General features: G+C 38.5%; 1 protein-coding gene across 3 annotated transcripts in view; it reads left to right on the forward strand.

The window, feature by feature from the left end:
* Window positions 1-61: 61 nt before the first annotated feature.
* UVSSA (UV stimulated scaffold protein A) overlaps window positions 62-23,913 on the forward strand; it is a 47,421-nt gene continuing 23,569 nt past the window's right edge. The window contains exons 1-7 of one of the 3 annotated variants that reach the window (XM_030270542.4): window positions 62-310; window positions 546-876; window positions 4,172-4,292; window positions 5,445-5,870; window positions 6,967-7,076; window positions 7,692-7,820; window positions 21,066-21,177. In XM_030270542.4, coding sequence (XP_030126402.4) covers window positions 213-310; window positions 546-876; window positions 4,172-4,292; window positions 5,445-5,870; window positions 6,967-7,076; window positions 7,692-7,820; window positions 21,066-21,177 — 1,327 coding nt within the window. In that variant the 5' untranslated portion in view covers window positions 62-212. Of the gene's footprint in view, window positions 358-545; window positions 877-4,171; window positions 4,293-5,444; window positions 5,871-6,966; window positions 7,077-7,691; window positions 7,821-21,065; window positions 21,178-23,913 lie in introns of all 3 variants that reach the window. The other 2 variants (XM_032747960.3, XM_030270543.4) reach the window with 2 other exon arrangements.

Genomic DNA, 23,913 nt, shown 5'->3' on the forward strand with positions numbered 1-23,913 from the left:
GCGGCCCATGGTGGGCGTGGCCCGTGTAAGGAGCGTGGTTTCATGTGGGCGTGGCTCCATTGGGGGCGTGGCCCCGCTGAGGGCCGGAAAATGGCGCCGCCCAGCCGCGGCCGGGCCTGTCAGCGCTGGCGATTCCCGGCCGGGGCTCCCCCGGCTTGAGGGACCTTCGGGGCGGGTGTCCCGGCAGCTCCGGTGCCTCGGTGCCGGCAGAGATGGACCAGCGCCTGGCTGAGCTGGTGGAGGAGCTCACCACCTCGGGGGAGCCGCGGCTGGAGCCCGGCAGGATGAAGGAGCTGAAGAAGATCTGCAAGTACGGCCGGAGGGAGGGACAGAGCCGGGCCCCGCTGTTGTCCCCGGGTCGGCAGTCCCGGACAGAACCGCCCCGAGCGCTGTTCTGGGCCCTGCTGTGGGGACTGGGTGCTGCCGGCACAGAAGCTGTTCGCTTAATATTTAAAATAAATTCCGTCCCCAAGCTGACGTTTGTACGTGCTGAGCGTCTTTTTAAATATCTCCCCCTGGTTTTTCTTGGTTTTCCCCGCGCTCAGGTCGTCGGAGGAGCAGGTGAGCCAGGCGCACCACCTGCTGCTGACGCGGCTGCGGGAGGAGCACGCCGAGATGCGCTTCTCCGCCTTCCAGGTGGTGCAGGAGCTCTTCGCCAGGTCCCACCACTTCAGGACGCTGCTTATCGCCAACTTCCAGGAGTTCCTGGAGCTCACGGTGGGCATAGACCACGAGCAGCCGCTTCCCCCGCCCAAGGAGGTGGCACAGAAGCTGAGGAGAGCGGCCATCAAGGCAGTGCAAGAGTGGCATGAGAAATACGGGGAGGCCTACAAGCAGCTTTCCTTGGGATACCACTTCCTAAAGCAGAACAAGAAGGTACTCTGCATTTTTTATTCCGCTCTGTGGTATTAGGTGGTGGTGTTCAAAGTAAGGAAACCAATAAATGTTAAAAAAAAAAAAAAAAAGCTGTAGGAAACAACATTGCCTGTATGAGGCCTCCTGTTGAGCATGGCCTTTGGAAAACAAACCCCAGGCTTTCTGTGTCATCTTGCAGTACTGTAGGTTTTTAGAACTCTGGTCTTGTACTTATGGCTGTGCTCTGCCTTTTTCAGGTGCCTTTTTCACCAGCTGGCTTTCACCCACTGATTCCTGACTGGAGCCCCAAGGTTTAGCTCTCTTGGGAAGGGCAGTAATGGTCATGCATTAAACTGAGGATAAACACCTATTACATCCTTCTATAACCACTTTAAACTAGCCTGATTTCTATACTGAGCTGCCCAGTTCTAGGTGCCCTTTGCTCTATAACTTTGCAAATGTAGGTGCCTGCCACCCTCAGCTGCCGTGTTACTGTGCCAGAAAAGAGGTTTCATGAAAGAGAAATGTCATGTGAACCTTAGCTTTTAGATGTCACTTCAAGTTACTGTGTTTGGAGCATTCTGCTGCTTTAGTCTGTCTTCTGAGGTGCAGCAGTAAAATTTGGAGCACTATTCTGGCATTCATACTACCTACAATGATAATAACAAGCTTTCAGTAAACATACTGATTTTCTTTCTCTTCAAAAAGACAGATTCAGATTCCTAACAGCAGACAAAAAGCTTTTGTGACATGTGAAGTATTTTTGTTGTTCTGCTTCCACAGTAAGCTAATGGTGTTCCCTACTGAACTGTGCTGTGCTGGTTTTTAATACAAATTTTGGCATCTGCTCACAAAAGATGATTGGGATTGAATTATCCTTTCTTACCTTGTTTGAGAAAAGAAGAAAACTAAATGACAGTGACAAGGAGAAGAGCAAGACTGAGACAAGGGGTGTTTAACATGTAATACAGTTTCACCCAGTTGAACACAAGTGTCCAACAGCTCTGCTCCTGTGGTCTGTGCCTGCTCCCCAGTAACAACTTGGGGGATCCCTCTCCAGGTTTTGAAACAAGCTATGCTATTTTCTGCAGCAGCTTCTCTACAAGCATTAACATCAATAGAAGCAATCTCAGGTAGTTTGGTAACTCTTGTACTCAAAGACTTGATATGAGCTAACTGGTCTTTTGCCAGCTTAGTGCTTAAAGTGTGAGAAGCAACCAAAAGTTTTGAGGAGGCATTTGCTACTTTTTTTTTGTAGCAAAATACATCATTGTTGAGTTTTACTGGTTTGGCACAGTGGCATGGGGCAACTAGGGTGACGTTTTAGCTCTGTGTGTGGTCCATAGTTGGGTTTTTCTTAATGATCACCAAAATAACTTTATAAATAGTCAGAATATGACAGCTGCTGCTCTTTTAGGGTGTAAAGCTAGAGAGCTCCCTACTCTTTTAGTGTTAGTAGGTCGGTAGTAGGAGGTACCAAGTAGGTGCCTCTATAAATGTTTGACTTCAAGAACAAATACGGCTTCAGTATACATTAAAGTAATTGTTTTCAAACTCCTCAAAGTTTAAAAGAAGAAGAAAGAGGAAAAATATTTCACATATTTCCAAATATTTGCATATTTGGGCACGTGACGCATATTGTAGTATCTTTGTATCTGAGGAATGCATGGATGGCATTACAGAACAGGATTTCAAACAGACCCACTCAGAGTATAGTACTGCTGTATTCCAATATTTTCACAAAAGTTGCAGTAATTGTCTCAGCCTGTTGCTTGGCATCCTTTCAGTTGAGCAGTTTTTTGCTGCTCAGACATCCATAATTGCAGACCAGCAATAAAAGGCTTCCTGGTCCTTTTGGTACAGAGAATGGGGAAGAATTGGCAGATTATTCCCCTGTAGGTACTCTGGCATGAGGCAGAAGTTGTGCTTTAGGAAGCTGTAGCTGGGCAGGTTTTCTGTGCAGTTCAGTCTGTCTGCCAGCAAATGTTGGCTGCAGATCCTGGGTTCTGTATCTTCGTTCTGCTTTTGTGGGCAGTGTTGCTCTTTGGGTGGATCTGTTTGTCCCAGTTCTCTGTGGGGAGCTATGCAAACCTGTAGGAAAATCAGGTCCTGAAAACCAAGAAAGCTCACTTTGGTGATCCACATGATGCAGTAGATTTTGAAACCAGATCTTTTCCCTACCACCCTTCTGCCCACCCATTCCCTACTGAAAAAACAGCTTGGTGAGTGTGCCTGTTTCCTAAACTGATGGAGACCCTCCGTGCCAATTTCTCTGACAACTGTTAGAGTCAAACATTTGTGTGACTCCAAAACTTTGTTGTAGGTTGTTGAGAGCTACTAGTGGATGTTGACATGCTTGCTCATGGAGCAGTGGCAAGAATGACAAACCTTCAGTGAGTGCTTGTGGTGGAGACATTGCAAGAGAGTCTGTGGGCTGCAGAATCAGCAAAGTGCAGGCTTACTCAGCATTGTCTGGCAGTTCATAAAAGTTATGTGGTAGGAAATTCTGTGTTTTAATGCAGAAGGGTTTCCTTCTGCATTAATGCAATCAAGCCTGTCTTCTTTAAAACAGGATTGAAAATTTTTTTGTGTTTTCAATCCCTTCTAAGACCAAACAAAACAAAAAAAAAACCCAAAATATTGCTAATATTTTAAGAAAAAGTGTTTTGAGTTGTTCAGATTAATGTTTATAATTCAGCCATATGGAAGTGAGACTGAATGTTTTTTCCCTCAATATCAAAATCCAATATTGTAATTGTAAAATCACAAATGAGGTCTTTCTTAATAAGCTTGAAGGTCTTCTCTTTTATTTCCCTTTCTTACAAAGTTATATATATATAGACACACATATAGTTACAGTGCTTACAAATTTTCCTAAATTTCCTGGTGGACACGGTGTGATATTTTCATGTAATCTTAATATCTACCCTGCATAGTCTCTTCCTGCTCATTCTCCCTAACTCCTTGTCTCCAGTGCTGTGACAGAAATCTCCCAAAGCCCAGTTTGTTCCTGCATTCTGGATGTGAAAATCTAAGGGATTTGTTTTTCTACCTAATCTAAGGGGTTTGTTTTTCTACCTTATGATTTTCTTTTGAAAGCCATTGATTCTCAACAGTCCTTTATTAGTAGGAGTAGAAACTCCATTCACAATTGCTGCAGTTATTGATTCAAGGGGGAGAAGAGATAAAAGGAAACGCTGCTGAGCTTCTGGCTGATGTTACAGGATTTTTCACCACAGATAAGGATCTTAGGAAATGGATTTTCTATATATTTCTTACGAGGAATGTTACACTTTTTTCTTAATTTCCTCCTTAGGTGGATTTTCAAGATGTGCATGCCAGAACGGTGGCTGAAAGGAGAAGAGAAGAGGAGAAGCAAAAACGACTGGAGAACATTTACAAAGAAAAAGTCAAAAGAACTGAAAAAGAAATGGAAGGTTGTTTGCTTTGGTTCTTTAAGTGCATTTTTTGTTTGGTTTTTTGTTTGTTTTTAAAGCAACCTTTTTTTAAGGTTACATAAAATGATTTCTGAGACTAGCTATCCAGTTAGTAGCTGACAACAGAAAGCAGAAATACTGCATTTGTTGGAGCTCAACCCTCCCTTTCTCTCACCTAAAGAATATCAGGGGAAAGAAGTGACTGTTATATGAGTTCAGTAGGAAGAGATGGAAAAGAAAGAAAATGTAATCAAGTAAATATATGGTCTCTAATTCAGTAAAATATGAGTGCATCACCCCAAGTAAATGAATCTTGAGACTTTTTGGAGCTAGTGACTTAATTTCTGTTAGGCACAGAAATTAATGCTGTGTTGCCCTATGGCATTACTTACATTATATATACAATTATTGTGGTGCAGAAATACGGGCAATGGTCTGCACAGGAATCCTGGATGCAGTGTAGGATAACTGTGAGAAGTGTCACAGTGCAGCTAGAAAATGTAACTGGGACACGAGTCTCTGAGCAATATGTGCATAGCAGACAGATTTCTGTCATCCCAAAGAACAACAGAGATACTATGTACATTATCCTGCAGATATAAAGGGTTGTTTAATTAAATTACTTTGGTGTATGTAATGCATGCAATTGTCTGCATTTATTCTTCATGCTGGAAATGTTTTCATGTACTAGAGTGGAATTTTGAAGAGATTTAACTTTCTTAAAGTAATTGTATCAGTAGCATCTCTTTGAGCAATAACATACATTCGTGGCTATTCCTACACACAGCTATAAAATTCATGGCTGTAAAATAATACACACCAATATCACTAAGAATATCTCATTGAGCCTTGTTTTCCTTCAAATTCTATGAAGCACTTGAGTCATTATTACATGGTGAAATTTTAGAGAGGATAAGGAGGAGCCCTGATTGTACATGCCTGGCTCAGGAAATTCTAGATTTCCTGCTTAGGAATTGTCACTTTTATAAGGACAATTTCTGCAGAAGAGGAAGATCTGTATGGCTCAGTTGTCACTGGAGAAATGGATTCCCCCTTTGGCAGTCATATTTGCTTTGTACCTCTGCGTCTGCTCTGGAGACATTAACATTTTACAGTATCTAACAACTTTATAAAACAATTGTGTCTTGATAGAAATGTCCCAAGAGATTGCTGATACACTGACAGAGATGGAAAACTGTTTCCAGCTTCTGATGCCAGATCCTTTCAATTTTGGGGTGAACGAGATTGACCCGGAGCTCAGCAAACAAACATCTGCTAATGAGGCCAGACCTGCATCCCCCTTGTCCTCCCAGGGGGAACTTTACCCATCCTCTTTGGGGTGCATGGATGATGAACAGCCATGCTGCAGCAAGGACATCCTTCCTGTGTCTCAGTGTGTTGCAGCTGATGGAAACAAAGAGGTAGATGAGAAGCCTGAGCAGGAAGAGCTGGATGGAGGCACAGGCTCGGACATTCCATTCAGTGGCCCTGCTCTCGATGATGATGATTACCAGACTTTTGTTAGGAACCATGGGCTTATTTCACATAAATATACTCTTGACCTTGAAATCTCCACAGGTACCTGAAACAACTTCTGAAATGTAGCTGGAGGCAGCCTTTCTCTGAAGTGTTTTGTGCTTGTGGTTTTTGGTTTTGTTTCTGTTACTTAAGTGCTGGGGTTACTGGACACCATTTTGCTTTGGGATTCCTGGACACCACTTCCATTTTTCTTTTTAATTTTTTTTGCTTAATTTATATTTTATTTTTCTGTTTCTGGTTCCTCTAGTTTTTAGTTTTGTGTGTCCTTGTGTGTGATTAGCAGATTTCATTAATTACCTTATAAGACTGAAGTTTTGTAATAGTTGTTGCAAGCCCATTATCGCACTTCATAGTATCTATAATGAGTGTTTTGTGTTTAAAAACAATCTGTTCATCAAATACAGTTTTCTTTCTCTTTGCTATTTGCCTCTTTCTCTCTGTAGCTGGGGAATAAGCTGCTAGTTTAAAAATCTTACAATTGTGTGTTTCTGAAAATTTTTCCTTGCAAGAAAGTAAGTAGTTTTGCTAGCAAGTGATTACACCTTTTTTTTTGTATAACTTTGCTAGTGTGAGTTACTTGTACCAAAATCAGGATGGTTTGTGTTTTGGAAGTCTCTTAAAATTCCTGTCCTAAGGGAATTCCATGTACAGACAGTAAGGGTGATATCTGCTTCTCTGTTTGCTGACAACAATGGGTGAAAAGTATAATTTTTACTTGGATAATGGCATACCTGGCTTCTTTGGCAGCCAAGTCCCTATTACTGCCAGGGTAGGGATTATTTTGTATTGAATATGAAGAACTTGGTACACTAAGACCCCGTTCATATGAATTTGGGACAAGATGTAATGAAAACAGTAAGACTGAACTTATCTGTGTTTTATTTGGTGATTCTTTAGGAATGATGGCTTAACAACCTTTTCTGGCATGCTGGACTGAACAGTTTTCATATTTTCCTCAGATTTTTTTGAGTATGTGGGTAGTAAAAGACTAATTAATACTGAGCAGAGAAGCATTCTGATGTTTGTAAGTCTCCCTGAAGTGATCAAATGTCTTAGAGTAATTTGCCTTCTTTAGCTCCTGTAGTGAAGCTACCATAAATGTCATGCACTAACTATTTTCCCCTGTTTTGAGCAGATATAAAAGTGCAAGAGAATGAAGATAATACTGCCATCATAAACAGTGTCATGGATGCTCACAAACTTCTCAGAAATAAGTTCTGGCCTTCTGTGCAGTCCTGGATTCAGGTGGGATAAAGAGAATTATTTTTCTTCATTTTTTTAATAAAAAGATGGCGAAACAAGGACTGGGATACAGTAGGCCTTGAGGGAGAGTGAGCCAAAAGGAAATGAAGGGTTGGAGAAACAGGAACAATTAGAGAGGATTTCCATTTCAGTCAGTGAGGGTGGACTAAAGGATGCTGCAGGAGCTATGTGGCTTGTTTGATAAGCTCTCAGCCTTGGGTGTGGTACCTATAGGCAATTCTTTGGTGTTTTTTTTTGGTTTTTTTTTTTTTTTTTTGAGATAGGTAAGACTTGGCTTCATTGCAGAGTCTCAAAGTAAAACACAGTTTATTTTTGTTAAACTTCTCTCTGTCAGGTTGCAGTATACCATGGAGCCTCCTGAGTGGAATTTGGCCTACAGGAGGGCACTTTCAGAAGATCTTTGTTGTTCATTCTTTGGCTTCACTAGTTGCTATTAGTTTTTATAGTCTAGATAGAAAATGAATTGGCTTCACTAATTGTCACTTGTACAGCAACAGAATTTGTGATGTTTTTTCATTAATTATGAGGGGAAACTGGAAATATATTTTGGCTCAGACTTATAGAAGAAAGTAAGACTGTTGTTTTCTTGGTTTGCAGCTACTTACCAGAGCAGGCATCAATGATGATCGGTTAAGATGTGCCATTGAACTCAAGAATAAATTGGAGACTGCTATGAAGAAATACAAGGAAATGGACATTTCCTTTAAAGCAAGAAAAAGAAAAGTGGTGAGTTTCTTAAAATTCTGTTTTACTAGAGAGGACCATTAGTAAAGCTTAACTTGTATACAGAAAAATGCTCTTTCTCTTAAACTCTAACCTGGTAAACTTTTCAGCAGACGTTTTATTGTAAAGTACATTAATTCAGCTGATTGTAGCTTCCCTTAAGGAGCAGTAAACACCTATATAATATTCCAGGGGCCTGGTTATTAGACCAAAACTGTTTAAAGCATCCCTGTTGTTGTTTAGGATTGAGAAGTGGGTAAGTGCAGATTTTATTTACTCTTAGTTGCTTTATGTGTAACATTGTTAAATCCTCAACTGCTTTTGTGCATGTTTCTCAATAGACACTGTACTACTCATGTTCTTTCACAATTTGCTAAACTCCGAGAGTCTCTCAGATCAGGAACGTAGTTTCTCTGCTTTGTAGCATTTACTCTGTACTAAACATGTAATGTGATTAAAGTTATCACAGGAAAATTTAGAGCATCAAACTATTTCATAGAGATTGAGATTCACTGCACCTATGACAGTTCTTGTGAAATTGGTAGGCTTTGTGTGTAAATGGAGGCTGAAAGATCAAATACATTATTCAGATCCAAAGAGGAGTTTATGGCCTATTTATGTAAATGAAGAGCAGAGCTGCATGATACTAATTTCTGTTGGCTGTGATGAAATGTATTAACTGTATAGCTTGACATGGAAATATGTGGTTTGGGTCAGAGTCCAGACTAGAATGGTTTGGATTTACTGGATTTTATGAATTTGATCTGGACATAACACCTTGAGCTGAATTGTGTAGCCTCATTTAGCCATGACTGAGTGCTGTAGACTTTGCCTTCATTGTACAAATGAAGCTAAATCAAGATTAATCTGGTGCATCATCTTAACACCTCCTGATGTGCCACACCAGTCAAAAATGCCAACTCTGAATGAAAAGTACTGAAAGACTGTCTTGTCAGAGGCTTTTGTCTCCAGTGAAATATGTGTGCTACCTTTATGCAACCAGCTATGAAGGAATCCAGACATCTGCTGTCATTCCTGCCATTTGCTTGACAGGACTTCATTTGCTGCACCTCTGCATGGAATATTGGTTGCTATATTTCTTGTAAGATAGAAAAGACATTCGAGCCTTGATTTTCGTGTGTGTGAATGTGCATGTGTGTGTGTCTTTAGAGTGGTATTGTTACCACTTAAGGAGAGTAACCAATGCTATCTCTATGCTTATATAACATGTTTAGAATTAATACCTATATTAATTTGAAAGCAAATAAAGACTAAAAGATAGGAAGCACATCATGCTCACAGTACTTTCAAAATGAAGCAATGCAGACTGAATTAACTTAAGCATTGAGAACAATATATAAATATTCCTAGGGTTTCTCTCCAGTGGAAAATAACCAAATTTAGTGTTAGTGCTGAGCTATTTTAAATTTATAACCTGAACACAGAGAGCTTTGTACAGCAGAAGGAAACTACATAAATTATATTTTATTCATGTGTCAGATGACTTTATTGAAACATAAAAACATGGCAAATTGGGAGTCTAGTAGAACAAAATAAACAGAATCTCTTAGGCCATGGTTATTGAATCCCCATCTGTCAAATATTTACATGTCAGCATGTGAAACACTGCACACATCTCCTCTTCAGCTGAGCATTGCTGCCTGTGTTAGGTATGTGGCTTTCTCCAGGTGTCCTTGGAACTGTAGCTCTTGCCATGCCAGTTTTGCTGCCCTCTGTATCTCTGAGGCCAAAAGAAGAAGTAGTGACAGCAAAGTGTCTGTCCTGCAAAGGCCTGGCTCCCAGCCACCCTGTTCTTCCAAGGCTTTACAGATGGGATTTGCTGGCACAAAGTGAGTGCTGGACCTGCTCATGTGGGGAGACGAGCACACTGGAGATGGAGGGGAGTGTTCAGTGAGCAGAGAGGGAGAATGTGAATCAATGGCTGAGTGCAGAGGGTCCCATGTAGGTTGGTTTGTAGGTGCTCTGTGCCATGTCTGTGCTTGGATAGGATGGCAGTTCTGCACTCTGAGGTGGCTGTATCCTTCCTTAACTGGAGAATGTAAAGGTGAATTGTTTGTGTACTTGCTCATTTCGACTGTCATGATCCTGCACCACAGCAAACCATTCTTTCAGGGAGGGATTTTATTTAATTAGCAAATATAAAACAGAGTGATAGGGACTTGCCAACTTGGCTGGGGGCTTGGGCTTGCCCATTCTCCTGGGACCTTTTGCATTTTCTTCTTGCTCAATCTCCATGCTTCTGTGGTCACTGATTTTCCCCTTTTTCATCTGTTCTTTGTTTTGTTTCTGTTCTGTCTGGGAACAGAGGGACTAAAGGCTTTACCCATCCTCAAACTGAGATCAAGAAGTTCATAAAGGGAAGAGGTTAGTGAGAGACAATGAAACTGGAGATTTATTACTGTGAACTCTACTATAACTCTCAATCCCACAGTTTTAAATTGCCACTTTAAAAAGAGAAGGTCCTGATTGCCTTACAATTGCCATGTGTCATTGCTGCTGTTTTTTAGCTATCAGTTACACATGGATATAGCTGAAATGCAAATAATTCTATATATCTGGAGTAATTCTTGATGCAGTAGTTTAATATGAATGTGCCAGCAGTGTAGCTTGATGTAAATTACACTGAGAGCAAGAAATTGGTGGTTATGTGGCCTGATTCCACTGAAGAAATATTTGCTTGGTTCATAAGGTGTGTGCTTTGGGCAATCCATATTATTACATCCATGCTTTCCATTGTTTCTCATTTCATTTTCCATATCACAGAGCACAAGCTTCCAAGACACGTGCCTTTGGCAATCAGAGCCTGTTACACAATTAGCACAAGTTACTTTCTCTGAAGTTCTTTTTTACCTTTATCTTTACTGGAAAATAAAGTGTCAAACTGCTTTTCAAACCACAGGAGAACTTTGTGGAGGTTTAGGGAACTACTCTTATACAAAGTCTCTTGAAGGAAAGCACAGAACTTTATATAGTGAGACACTTTGACTTGAAATGGTTTATAGTGACATGAGCTATAACCACTTTTACTTTTCTCCTCCATGAGGGTGAAGAACAGAAACCATCAGAGAGTTTTAATTACAAGGAGGGCCATCATTTCTATGTGACACTTACACCCTGTCAGCACGAGCAGCCTGTGTTTTGTGCTTGCCTCTCAGGAGCTGTGGGAGGAGAGGGAAAAGAAAAACAAAGGTTATCCTTTAACTGTCTAGAAACAAATCTCTTGCAGCAGATTTTACAATTATTAATACATCTCAGTTGCCTGGTCCACACATTCCCCATCCCCACTGGGGGCTGTGCCCCCAGTAGATCAGAAGTCAAGGCATTTTTTACTAGCTGTTACTTTTTCAAATGGGTGGAGGGTGGACAAAAAAAATTGCAGACGATGTGTTGGTCAAAGGCAAATGAGTTTTTGTGTGCTTACAAGGGTTATGTTTACTGTAGTTAAGTCCTTGTTTGGAGTGTCAGGCTTCTGACAGGAAATTAATTCTGAGGGTATAAATATTTTGAGGGTTTTGAAATTAATTTTTCTGTAAATCTGGGTTTTGACTGAATCCAGGTGAAGAGGGTGGGACCTGTAAAAAGGCTTTTATTTCACGGTAGCAGGGTGCTCAGACAGGAGCCTTTCCTCTCTGAGTGCCTGCCCAGGATAATTCCAGTGCCCAGTAGAGGGAGTGCAAACTGCACGCTCCACATTTTCTCTGTGCCACCTTGGTCCAGAGCCTTGATCTGCTCAGTCCGTGTTTTCAGCTAATCTTACTACCACAGCAACACCAGAGACATTTCAAGTTAATTCGTGACTCTGTGGATTATTGTAGGAGTACAGTTGTAATTACTGGCTTAGATTGGTGTTTAAATAGACACTACTATGGACTTTTGATTCTTTTGCAGGAATAACTTATGATCAAATTGTTCTTAAAATGTTTCTTTTTCTGGTTAGAAATAGATTTATTTCTCAATGTCTTCTTCCTTTTCTTATAATACTAGATTTTAATTTCTTATTGTTTAATGTCTGATTCGCTGCTGATTAGATGCAAGTGAACTGACATTTTTAGAGAGGAAGAGTATGTACTGTATTTTAAATTATGTACACTACCTGTCACTTACATACTTTCCATAAAGACTTACCCATTAGGATAATACTTGAAATCCTGACATTGTTAGTAGACATGTAGCTCATTAGCTGGATTTTGTACACTCAAAGTATGCTTATGTCTTATGTGATTACCTCGGGAAGCCATGGAAGATTTAGTACTGAGGCTGGCAAAACTTTGGCAGACAGAATCCAGGAGGAAAGATGATGTGAGAAACATTCATGTGTCTGTCAGCAGAGGAATCATTTAACAGACCTGTTACACTCTGAATTTTAAATTTCAAATTACATTAACAACCAGGGATATATAGTTTTTCATTAACTGTATTCATTACTTTTTGTTTCACCTTTCTTTATCTTCTGTCAAATCTAAACCTGCACATGGATCTTGATTTATTCGTGTACTTAATTTTATCCATGTGAAACATCTGGTTGAACTCAATAATGCCATTAATAATTAGATTTGGAGGAGCCTGTCCTTGTGTTGTCCAGAACCTGATACTCAAACCTCACTATAATACAAGTGAGATTTTTTCAGAAAGAGTAGTATCAGAAAATTGTTACAAATTTACAATTTAAATATTTGCTGATAATTATTTAGTCCTAAAATACATTAAAAGGTTTAAATTTTAATGTGTTATAAATTAAGCCAAGAGTTCTGCCAATTACTTGGTTACACCACTTGCTGATTTTTTTTTTTCCTGTGTCTTTAACTACAGCTTGGCATTTTAGCAATTCTAATGAGTTATTTCTACCTGATAATTTTGTAGCTTTATAACCATCTCTTTTCAAGTCTGTCTTTTTGTTAAGTTAGTGCCTGCTTTAAGGAAAAAAAAAAAAAAAAAAAGCTGCACTTGAATTTTAGATTTCTTTTTCTGCTTCTGTAGCCATACAGAATCCAGTCCCACTGACAGCTCTCTGTAACAGCTTCCTATACTCACATCCTTACAGTTTTTTTCTCTTGTTCATTTTAGAGAAGTTGTTTCTGGGGGTTTGGTAATTGTCCTCAATGATCCCTCACAGTGCCTGAAACTACATTTACTGAAACATGCTCAGACCATGCAGCAAGAGAGACACTTTTGTAGACAAGTGTTTTCCCCAGGTGCTGCTTTTTAACAAAAACCCCAACTTGATAAGAAGTTGTCCTATGAAAACTGGGAGCATTTAACTTTAAGATTTAAATGATAACTTGATGTTGATTGTTAGTATGTTTTCTATAGAGAAATATAGGAATATTTGATAACTATAGCAGCATGTTCCTAAAGATGTTTTTTGCCCAATTTTATATATTGTTAGCCTGTAATGTGGTCAGAATAAATAGTAAAATGTATTAATATTTATATGGTCAAATTGGTATCCCAGGTAACATTTAAATGGCTTGGGGTTTTTTTCTTTGTCTAGGTAATATTTATCCAAAAAGCCAGGTCAACCATAACTGTAAAAATAAACACAAAATATTAAATAGGTCATACAGATAGTTAATGCTCCTTCTTCCCTCCTTCCTATTTTAATTGGTGTCATTTTTATTGTCATGTTCTTATTATTTCTGTTAAACTATCACTTTTCAGCTAAAAGAGCTTTCTGTTTTTTTAAGTTTTATTAGGATGTAGGACTGATATAAAACAAAACACTGTAAAATTAGCCCTCAGAACAGCACTCCCTCGTTAAAGTGTCTGATCATCTGGGTGATGGGTTTGGTTGGGTTTGTCTCTTCCCGAGAGCTGAATGTTGCTGGGGTGTGTTTTATGCTTTGCCCTGGCCATGCAGCCTGCCACTGCTGTGAAGTTATTAAAAATATCTTGTTATGCAGATCTAGCCATGAATTCTTGGGGTTGTCACTGCGACGACCTCTGATCCCTGTCTGATTCGCAGGTCGCACAATGCAATTTGGAGCTCCTCTAATAGAGTGTAAAATAAAGTAGGATGTCTCCATCATCAGGTTAACCCTTATGTTAAGTATTTAAGTTTTTCAGGCCGAAGGGTCATCTCCCTTGATTCATCTATGAATACTGAGCAGTGTGTACTCTCTAAATAGGAGATATAAATTTGCTTCCTGCTTTTTATCCATCCTACCTTGCAAGGGGCAATAGTGTATTGAAGTGAATTTTTCTGTGAGGTTCATAGAGGTACATTGCTAAACGTGTGTTTATAAAAATGGAAAAGGAAGAAAAATTTTAGGCTTGAAACATATATTAATGCATTTAAATTTTGCTGATGAGCAATATGAAAGTAAATATATCCACATCTAAAATGTCTTTGTACATGAAATCCACAATCAGAAATACATGTAATGTGTATCTTGCATAGTGTAATTTTTTACCTGTCTGTAATAAATTAGGTTTATTCAATTGAGATGTCTATTTACCTGTTATTGCTAGACTTGGAAACCTTCACTAGTTTAACTAAAACTGCTGCATCTCCCCTGAATGTGATACTTTCAAAAATGTGGCTTGCAAGAGAACTTGGCCTTTTTGATGTACTTACTTAAGGATTAAGATGATTTTGCAACCATAGTGGATGGTGCATAAATAAATGATGGTGGGAGCTCAAGTAGAGAGGTGTGAAAATACATCTGAGGACACATCTTTAGTGGTTATTGTTAAAGAAATACTGAACTTGACTTGCAATATTTCCTGAGGTAATAATTTTGTCCAATGTACCAGTTTTCTAGACTGATTTTTTTTTTTTTGTCCTCTGAAACTGTAGGCACACACTGGTCTGCTGGGTCTCTTGGACATACCAGTTTTTTCTGAAAGGATTCATGAAAATGCAGAGTCTTTTGAACTGGTTTTTGAGCTTGCCCTTCCAGGACTCTGAGAATCCTCCAGACTCTTGCTTTAGGGAAAAACTGGTTCATTGGGTAGTTGTTACATTGCTAAAACAATTTGGAGCAAGGTATATTCATTCGCCAGTGTACTTTGGCAAAGTGTTAGGCTGGAAACCTTTAAGCATTTTTACTAACTCCTGGAAATTAAGAAATAATGTGAAAAGTGCATTCCTAAATAAAAGTCAGCCTGGCCAAGATGCTTATGTGCTGTTGAGCAACTACACGTAGAATGAATGGTGATACTTTTACGGGTGAACATAAAATGTGCTTTGCCTGGACCACATATCTAATTTGCAGTCATAGGGTTTGAATTTATGTTCATATCACAAAGTGAAGGGGAGGGAGGCTGTGTGGGAGGTTCCTATAAATACAGCTCTGTTAGTAGTTTGTGTTTTCCTTGTGTTGCACATGAGAAAACTCAAGCATGGTTCTAAAATCTGTCCAAATGCTAGCATTTATTTCCATGTCACCCTGTGTTGGATGATAGAATGGAAAAGGAGGAATGTGTCTTTACATTAAAGATACATTCTTTGACTCTTCAATTTCTATTACTGCCACTGAAGATTCTTACCCCACTCACTGTTTCCTTACATATGTCCCCCAATATATCCCCAAATTTCATTTAACATGCCTGAAGTATGTTTTGTGTTGTGGTTGAATAAAAAATGCATGTGCTTAAGGTTGCCCCTCCAACTAGGTTCTACAGCAATAAATATTCTGGTTCCCTAGCCAAAATCTTCTAGAAAAATATTTAGTTGGCTTTGAGTAGATGCACATGAGATATTGGCATGGTGGAATAATTTGCAAGATCTTTCAGTGAGGGTATTAGCATATAAATAGCAGATGCAATGACGACCATCACAGCTGAGTACATTTAATTTTTAGTTTATAAGATAGAATGGGTTTTTAAATGCATAGCCATCAAGCCTGCTGAAAGACAAATGAAGTTTAGAGTTCACTTGTCTGAGGATGCCTTACATCATTTTTTTTTAGAAAAGGGAAACAGGCACGCATAAAACTGAACAAAAGTGATTTCTTGGGTGAAAAGTAATTGAGATTGCAAACCAAGTTAATTAGACCATGCAAAATTTATTTAATGGTCCCAGCTGTAGTTTGCAAGTAGTGTTTTAGTGATTAGATATGACTTCTTCATGTGCTATCTTTTCTCTTCATTCTTTTTCTAAAATAATTAGTAGTGGCTGTACATCTAGTCCTATAAACTGATTGCATTGTATATTTCAGTAATTTTATTGCTTGCTTTAATTATGATTGCAGAGACTCAGGTTTTTAAATCCTCTTAGCGGAATGTAGCAGTCAATTTGTATAAAAGTGAGAAAAGGATCAAGGGCTTTTCTACACATCTTTCCAAGTGTTGTGTGGTGGGTGCAGGCTTTTTTCACATTTGTTACTGGTTGGGATGGGTGAACAAAGCCCTTGACTGGGGCTCTGGTTGCACTGAGCTGCACTAACAGAAGGAGGCTGTTGGAGCATTGACTGCAAAGTAAAAGAAACAATTGTATTTCTACTGGCATCCAGTGCTTTTTCCAGTTTTTTCAAAATAATGCAGAGTAATAAGGAAACATCTGTTTTTCAAGGTTTTTTTGATGAGTTAGTGAGGAAATTATTTGATTACACTTGTCTAGTTGGAATAGTCAGCACTATTTTAGCTTTTTAGTGAAAAATCGGGAGAATTGTGAAGATGTTCTAAGTGATTACAGTGAAAATAATGCACATATGTTTTCTGTCTTTTTTTAAATCATATTCTCATATGTAAATAAGTCCAGCTCAAGAATCTGAAAATTGCCTAGCTAAATCCCATTTCTTCTCACAGGAATATAGATATCTAGTCAGTGAGCCTACCATGTTAAAGAAACCAACAATGAGCACATAGCTTTGCAAACTCATCATTCTATGACTTAGATAAATAAATACAAAAATAAATATCAGAGCAGATTAACAGGCCAAAAATTCTCTTCCCCTTGGAACTTGAGGAGCAGTGGTGGTGCAAGCAGCCTCTGATGTCCCTTCAGGTGAACTATTCTCTAGTGAGAGAGGGGCCCTTCACCCTCCATCTGTGATGAGACTGTGTTAGTGAGTTTCCTCATATCACCTGAAAATTAGAATGGATTTGAAACCAGGAGCTTCTTTCTCACATTCTTTGACAGCTGATTGAGAAACAAGCAGTTTTGTGCCTACCTATCTTCAAGGTATTTAATCTTGTACACTACATGAAAAGCTTTACATTGTGGTATTTATCACTTGTTCTTATACTTTACTTCTCTTCAGACATGGCACACTAGAAATTTCATATTGTTTGTTTTTATCTTAGTCTTTTTCATGGTTGCAAGTACCCTAACCCCTCATTCCTAAAAGGATTATAATTTACTTAATTGGCCACTTAAAACTATTGTCTTAAATATTTATTTCTTCTGATTTAATGGCGGATTGTTTATTTTTTTAATTGACTGAAAAAGTTTACCTTTAGTGGAAGCATAGACAGGAGGTGGTTGAGCTTTCCTACTACCTCTGTAGAAGTTGCTTTTGGAGCTCTCTTCATGCTTGAAAAGCGGAACTTTAAAAAAAACAAAACATACTATTCTAACTAATAATGTTGCCCATGAGCTCTCCCACTTTCCCTAGCAAGGAAATGGAACAAACATACATAAATGGGATGGTTCTGATAAAGTACCACTGGAATGAGGTAAATTGAGGTATAACTACCTGCTATTACTCTACAACTTCTTGAATTTCCAACAATGACAACTTTAATATTTTAAAGTAAAAAGATAACTTATTTAACTTGTTAAGGATTTTATCAAGATAAAGATTTTATGTCTGTTTGAAGGGAAAAGAGGGCTTAATTCCTGATAGTTAGCTAAGCAGTTTTTTTTTTTTTTCCCAGGAAATCTAGATTTAATAGAAGACTCCAGGGAAATTCAAGGGTGTGAACAATACGCATAATATTTTATGAAAATGACCCCCATATTTAAAATCTGGCATTATATGTTATGCATTGTAGCACCAAGTCCACATCTACCTTTTAGAAAATTAAAACACATAAATTCTGTTTAGTGTTTGATATGTGCTGCACTAGCTGAAAGCCATAATGCCCCTAAAACCTTGGGTTGCTTTTCACCTTTCATAAATTCCTGGGTAGATTCTATACAAAAAATAATTTTCAGCTCCGTGGCTCATTGTTATTCAAAGTTGATTGATTGTCGTCATTTACTCAGTGAGGAAGTTAAGTGCTCCTGTCATTTCTGAAGAGTATAATTGGGACGTTTCACAGGTCAGCGGTAGTGACAGGTTTCCCTTTTGATTAGTGTTAGACTGATAACAAAAATTACAGTTTCCTATGATTAATGTTTTCTATAGTACTTGAATGCACAGTTCATGGATTGTACCTAAACAAAGTGAATTTGCATCTGATTATGCTTTTTCTCTGTCAGGCTTTTCACATGCTTTAAAGTTTTAGATCATGCAGGTAATACAGGAAAGTTGCTTCCAGTGCAGTTTTCAAGTGGAGGATTAGTGAGGTCCACTGAATTTTAGTACATTACCATACAGAGAGATATGAACAAATCAGGTGAAATTTCAATTAAAGATAGTACTCTGCTTTCCCTCTGGTCCTCTCAAGATATGACAGGCAAGGAAGCACTGGTATTATATATCCCTGCTATTTTAGGTATAATCTGGCAATTTAAGTAAAATGTTCAAGCTGCACTGAATTTTTTCCTCTTGCCAGTTTGACACTATGTCTGTGTTCCTTAAACCTGTTGCTGTTTATTTGTTGACAGACTGAGTGAAAACAAAGGGAATACACTGAATTTACTTTCCCTTTTTATGATATGAAAGTTAGTGAGTTTGTACATTATGACACAAAGTTGCAGACTAAGATCATCTATGACAAATTTTATCTCGGTGAAATCTTTTTTTAATAGCCAGGTAAGAAATTGAACCTGAATATGAGAATTATGATGATGTCCTGCTTGTAGCTGGAGAGATACTGGAGGTTATTTGCTGGTGGTTACTTCCAAATTTAAATTGTCCCTAATAGGTGAAAAGGGAATGACAGCACCAGCAGAATTTCAAAACCAAAATACAAACCAACTTCTCTTCAATCTCTAGCCTTCTTCAGATGTGCAGTAGAAAACATGCTGATTTTTTTCTTTCTAAAGGCCATTAGAAATGTCTTCTAAAAGTTGTAGTTTCAGAGAGATGTTCTGCTTTCAAATCTAGTGGCGTTGGGGGTTTGTGATTAGTGGTGGATCCTTTCTTTGATTGGAACTCTATTTTCGTTTCTGCTGAGGAGGTCAGGCTCACTGTGAATCTCTCTGGGCTGGGCCAGGTATGGTCTGAATTGCTGCTTTGCTTTAGAGCAGGAAAAATGATTGCAGTGAGAAACAAAAAGTAAACCAAAGGTGCAGGATCCACCTGCACTGAGCTTAAATACTGGCAGCTCTCAGAGGAGGGATAGTTGGGCTGAGACTGCACTGGGTTCCTTACCTGTCTTTGGCAGCAGAATTCCCCTGAGACTTTATTTTAAAATGAAGACTAATTAGGTGTTGTCTAGTAAGAATGTAATAGTAAATCAGCTCCTGTCATCAGGACAGTAAATCTGGGGTTTTTTTCTCTTCTTTTTCACTGCAACTGCAGCTTTCTTAGATCAAAGTAACTTTTGTAACAAAGAGAAGAATTTTACTTCTAACTTATACCATCCATTCATTATGTGTCAATGTATATCTGTGTATTAATATCAATTAACAGTCTTTGTTAGAGATTAATATAGTCCAGCTTACAATTAATTATGGCCAAAAAGAAATACTAGGGTTTTTTTAAAGTTATTATTTATTTTAATTTTTAACCACATTTGATAAACCAAGGTTAGCTGCTAGATTTTTGGCTTCAGAGTATATTTATGTTTTAAAGGAACTCAGCTGTGACACAAGATTAGAGTAGTGAATTAAATTGGGAAAATTCTGCTGCAGGCAAAACCTGCAGTATCCTCTGTTGCTTGTAACAATGGTATGAATATTAACAGAATCCAGGTGCACTAATAGAAGTAAAGAGCACAGCTGAAAATAGTGAAAATTATGCTGTTCCTTGTCAATTACTTTGGGTTGCTGCAGTGAAGGGAAGAAGTGATAAGTGTGCTAAGGTTGGATTTAGTGGATACCTTTTCCTATTTCCTTGAAAAAGCACATGGCAAATATACAATAAAGTGCTTATTGTGTTGTTGGGAATGAGGTGACTCTGATCATGGGCAAAGGAAATAAAGCTTCAAGTTTCCATCATTGTTGCCTTTTTAGAGTAGTTGACATTTACTTTTTTAAAGCTCTGATAGTACAGGCCATGTCTGGTGACACAGATCCTTTTAGCTTACGTGCAATTTAGCAATAAAAATAATTTTCAAGTATGGAACAAGCTTAGAAAAATTACAGATTTGATGGCACATATGCACACATACAACAGTTGCTAGCTGTGATGGCACATATACAACAGTTGCTAGCTAAAATTATACATAGGAAGCCACTTATGTGGATGAATTACACTGGTTAGTTGGAATTCTTTTTTGGTTTTGTTTTTTTTTTTTGCCTACTCATGTATCATCAATTTCAAACTGCAAGACAGACCAAGTGCACATTTAAGAAAATCCTGTTTTGTTGGTCTTTATCAGAGTAGTGTGTATTGTCTGGCGATATAAATGGTTGGGATGTACCAAATCAGTTAAGAAATTAATGTATCAAATTATTCTTAGTATTTTTGTGAAGAAGCACACTGAACTACTGTAGTTGTAGATACAGATCTGAATATTCTTATTTGGGTCGCTATTATCAGTTTCCCCTCCTGTTTGCCTGCTCTGGTTTTGAGCACTTAAACAATTTGTGATACCATTTAGCATGCCACAGATTATTTGAGTGCTGCTAGATGAGTAAAATAATCAAAATGAGAAGAATTAAGACTGTAATTTGCTCATTAAGTCAAAATCTTGATGTTATTTTAAGATTTTTTTGGTCTTATTTTATAGCTTCACACTTTCTCAGACTTCACCAACTGCATGTGTTCTAATGGATAAAAGGAGCTTTAAAGAAGCCCTTAGGATAGAGTATGGCTTTAGAGATAAAATGTTAAGCAAAGGCCTAATCTTAGATAAAGATTAAATGCATAATTAGGGAAATACTTTTGACATAGAGAAGTCTCAGTAGGGCTATCAGGATGTTTGCAAAATATTTTCAGTGTGAAGGGAAATGAAAAACAGTCTTCACATGAAAATAAAGAGAAAATAACCCCAACAAAAATATCTTTGTAGATGAAAGCCTCGGATGAGGATGATGACGATGAGGATGAAGATGAATTTGTGGAGGTCCCTGAGAAGGAAGGTTATGAGCCCCACATTCCAGACCACCTGCGTAAGGAATACGGTGAGTTTGCCCAGCTGTGACAGGCTTTATCCCTGCATGTTACTGCTGCACTAAGGTAAATAAACAGCCATTCTGAAGTAATAAAGTGATCAGCAGTGTGGGTAATCTCTGCCTGCTCTGAGGAAGTCATTACATGGACACCAGAGCAGTGATTGGCCCTGGATAAACAAATACTTTCAGGAGCAAGAGCAACTGAGACGAGCAGCTCATTCCATTCCATCATCTTCCACAGGAGTTCAGAGCCAGGAGCAGCACCCTGGCTGCTTGTAAGTGTGCAGAACACATCCTGGGAGTGAAGGGATTGCAAAGTAAAGTTGGCAGTGAGCCTGAATATTACGAGTACTGGTGCCAGTCTGGTGAGCTGGGATAAGGTGCTGTTCCATCACCTGCATTAGTAGCAGCTGGATGTGCACAGTCACTTTCTCCCATAGAACGGCCAACTTAGAGCCCTGCAGGGTGGCTCTTTTTGTTTGAAGATGTTAAATGCAGCTCAGCCTTCAAGTGCAGAATTACAGCCATGGAGCACGTACCAGATGACAAACTATAAATTTGCATTCTTAGTAAAAGTAGATGATTTTTAAATGAAGTTATTCTTTCTGTGTGCTTCTGAAATTGAGAGTGGTGTTACTGAAGAAATTTTATCTTAATTCAACTTCAGTGTGTTGCTCCTTGTCCTTTGTACATCTTGCTTAGTAAACCTGCAGCTTTACCTCTGTGTAACTCAGTATATTAGAGGACTCCCAAGATTTCAGTACATTGCAGAGAAGGGTAGCTGCCATCAAAAAGCTTTAAGTTAAAGACCTGTAGGAAGTGTCTTGTTTCTCCATTTGTCCATGAGTATTGTTGTAAGACTGGTGCTGTTGCTCTGGCTTTTTCAATCCTGTTGATGCTTATTTTTCCCATTTCTGCAGTTTAGTTCGTATAAGTCAGGCTGCAGCTACCACCTGGAACTTGTTTTTCATATCTTTAGCAGCAGCCTCAGGAATTCTAACATGCAAAAATTGTGTTTGTACATGTCAGCTTCCACTGGAAGTGAAATGTATTCACCTCTTCCCTTTTATCCTATCTTCCTCATGGACACTTATTTTTCAAAAATAAAGCATCTTACCACCCTTTGTATCACACTAACACAATACTTGGCTGCTATTTGAATTCCTTCTTATAGGGAAGGATAAAAGAAGAAGCCTGCTATCTACTCAGGGATATTTTAAAAATCAAAATGGATTAAGAAATTCCCAATTTGTATTTAAACTATTGCTGATAGAGAATATATTATAGTGAACAAGTAAATCAATGAGAAAACAGAATTTCTGTCTTGTTTTGTATACCTGTGGTTATATAGGAGCTAATGGTCACACTTGGCTGTTCTTTATCTGATGTGTTCATTAAAAATAACATTTTGAAAGAAATTAATCATTCCTGATGCTTCTGAAGACATTCAGCTTTACTTACAACCATTTAAAGCTATTGTGTAAGTTCCCAGTTTAGGAAAAGGTCTGAAAATAACTCAGAATTCCTGAAAATCACAGCTTAGAAAATGAAAATCTGCATGAGTGGAATGTTCTAACTGGAGCATTAAACCTCCCATGTAAAATAAAATCCCAGTGTTACATGGAAAGTGTGAATGGTTATAAGCTATTTTCCCTTTTATCGTTACTTTTCCTGAACAAGCCAGACTAACTTGATACAGTAAACCAGAAAACAAAGCTGTAAAACATGACTGTGAAAATGGATTGAAACATGACATGCAAATTATTGATTTAAATGTCACTTTATTTCCTGTCACTTCTCTCACAAAAATGTATCCTACCAACAAGGTAAATTTTGTAGTTCTCCTGAGAGCTGAAATACTTGTTAAAAATGAAAATTTATTTAGAAAGACAAGTTCTATGCATAAGTATATAGACACATGCAGTTGTATTATCTGTGTGTTTATGTGGTTAATAACTACAGTCTCAAAATTGGTGATGATATTAAATATTAAATACAGAAATTGAATTGAGCATGGGTGCAGTTTGGGTGGAGGTAGAATTGAACAAGGCAATTTGAATCTTGATGTATAAAATGAAATGTAAATTTGTTAAAAGAATTTAGGTGATTAGATAATTGAAGTGTGAAGATATAACCCATTAGAGGTGTCATGCCAAATTAGCATTACCAGAATTTTAATGACCTCCCATTTGTATAATCCTTATTTACACTTGCATCTGATGTCTGCAGCTGACAAGAGGCCAGCTCTCCTGTGGGACCACAGGATCATTTAAAATACACTGTGGTGCTAAAGAGGAATATTTGGCTGAAAAAGGAACAACACTGAAAATAATTTTCATATGATTGCTCAGATCTCGCCACTGGGCACTGATGTTGCTGATACCACTGATGAGTGGCTTGCCCTTGTATGGCTGGTATTGCTAAGCCCTGGAAAATGGAGCCATTATTCATTTTAAGGAAAACTTTAGGGAGAAATAAAATCTTCTTTCCACTGGAGATTTTCCACATTCCAGCCTTTGCTGGTCAGCTGTTGGTTCCATTGGCATAAAGCCTTAGGGTGGATGAGGTAAGGGATGGAGCTGTGCAGCCCCTGACATTGCTCTTGTCCCATGGAATAGAATTTTTGGCTGATGCCAAAGAATGAAAGTTTCCTTCCTGCCTTTGGTGGTCTTGGCCTGACTTGCAGCTGAGCTCTGACCCTGGGAAGTGGGAAGTGATCTCTTCTGAGGGATGTGCTTTTCCACA

This window comes from Taeniopygia guttata, chromosome 4 (assembly GCF_048771995.1).
Source record: "Taeniopygia guttata chromosome 4, bTaeGut7.mat, whole genome shotgun sequence".
Taxonomy (NCBI): Eukaryota; Metazoa; Chordata; class Aves; order Passeriformes; family Estrildidae; genus Taeniopygia; species Taeniopygia guttata.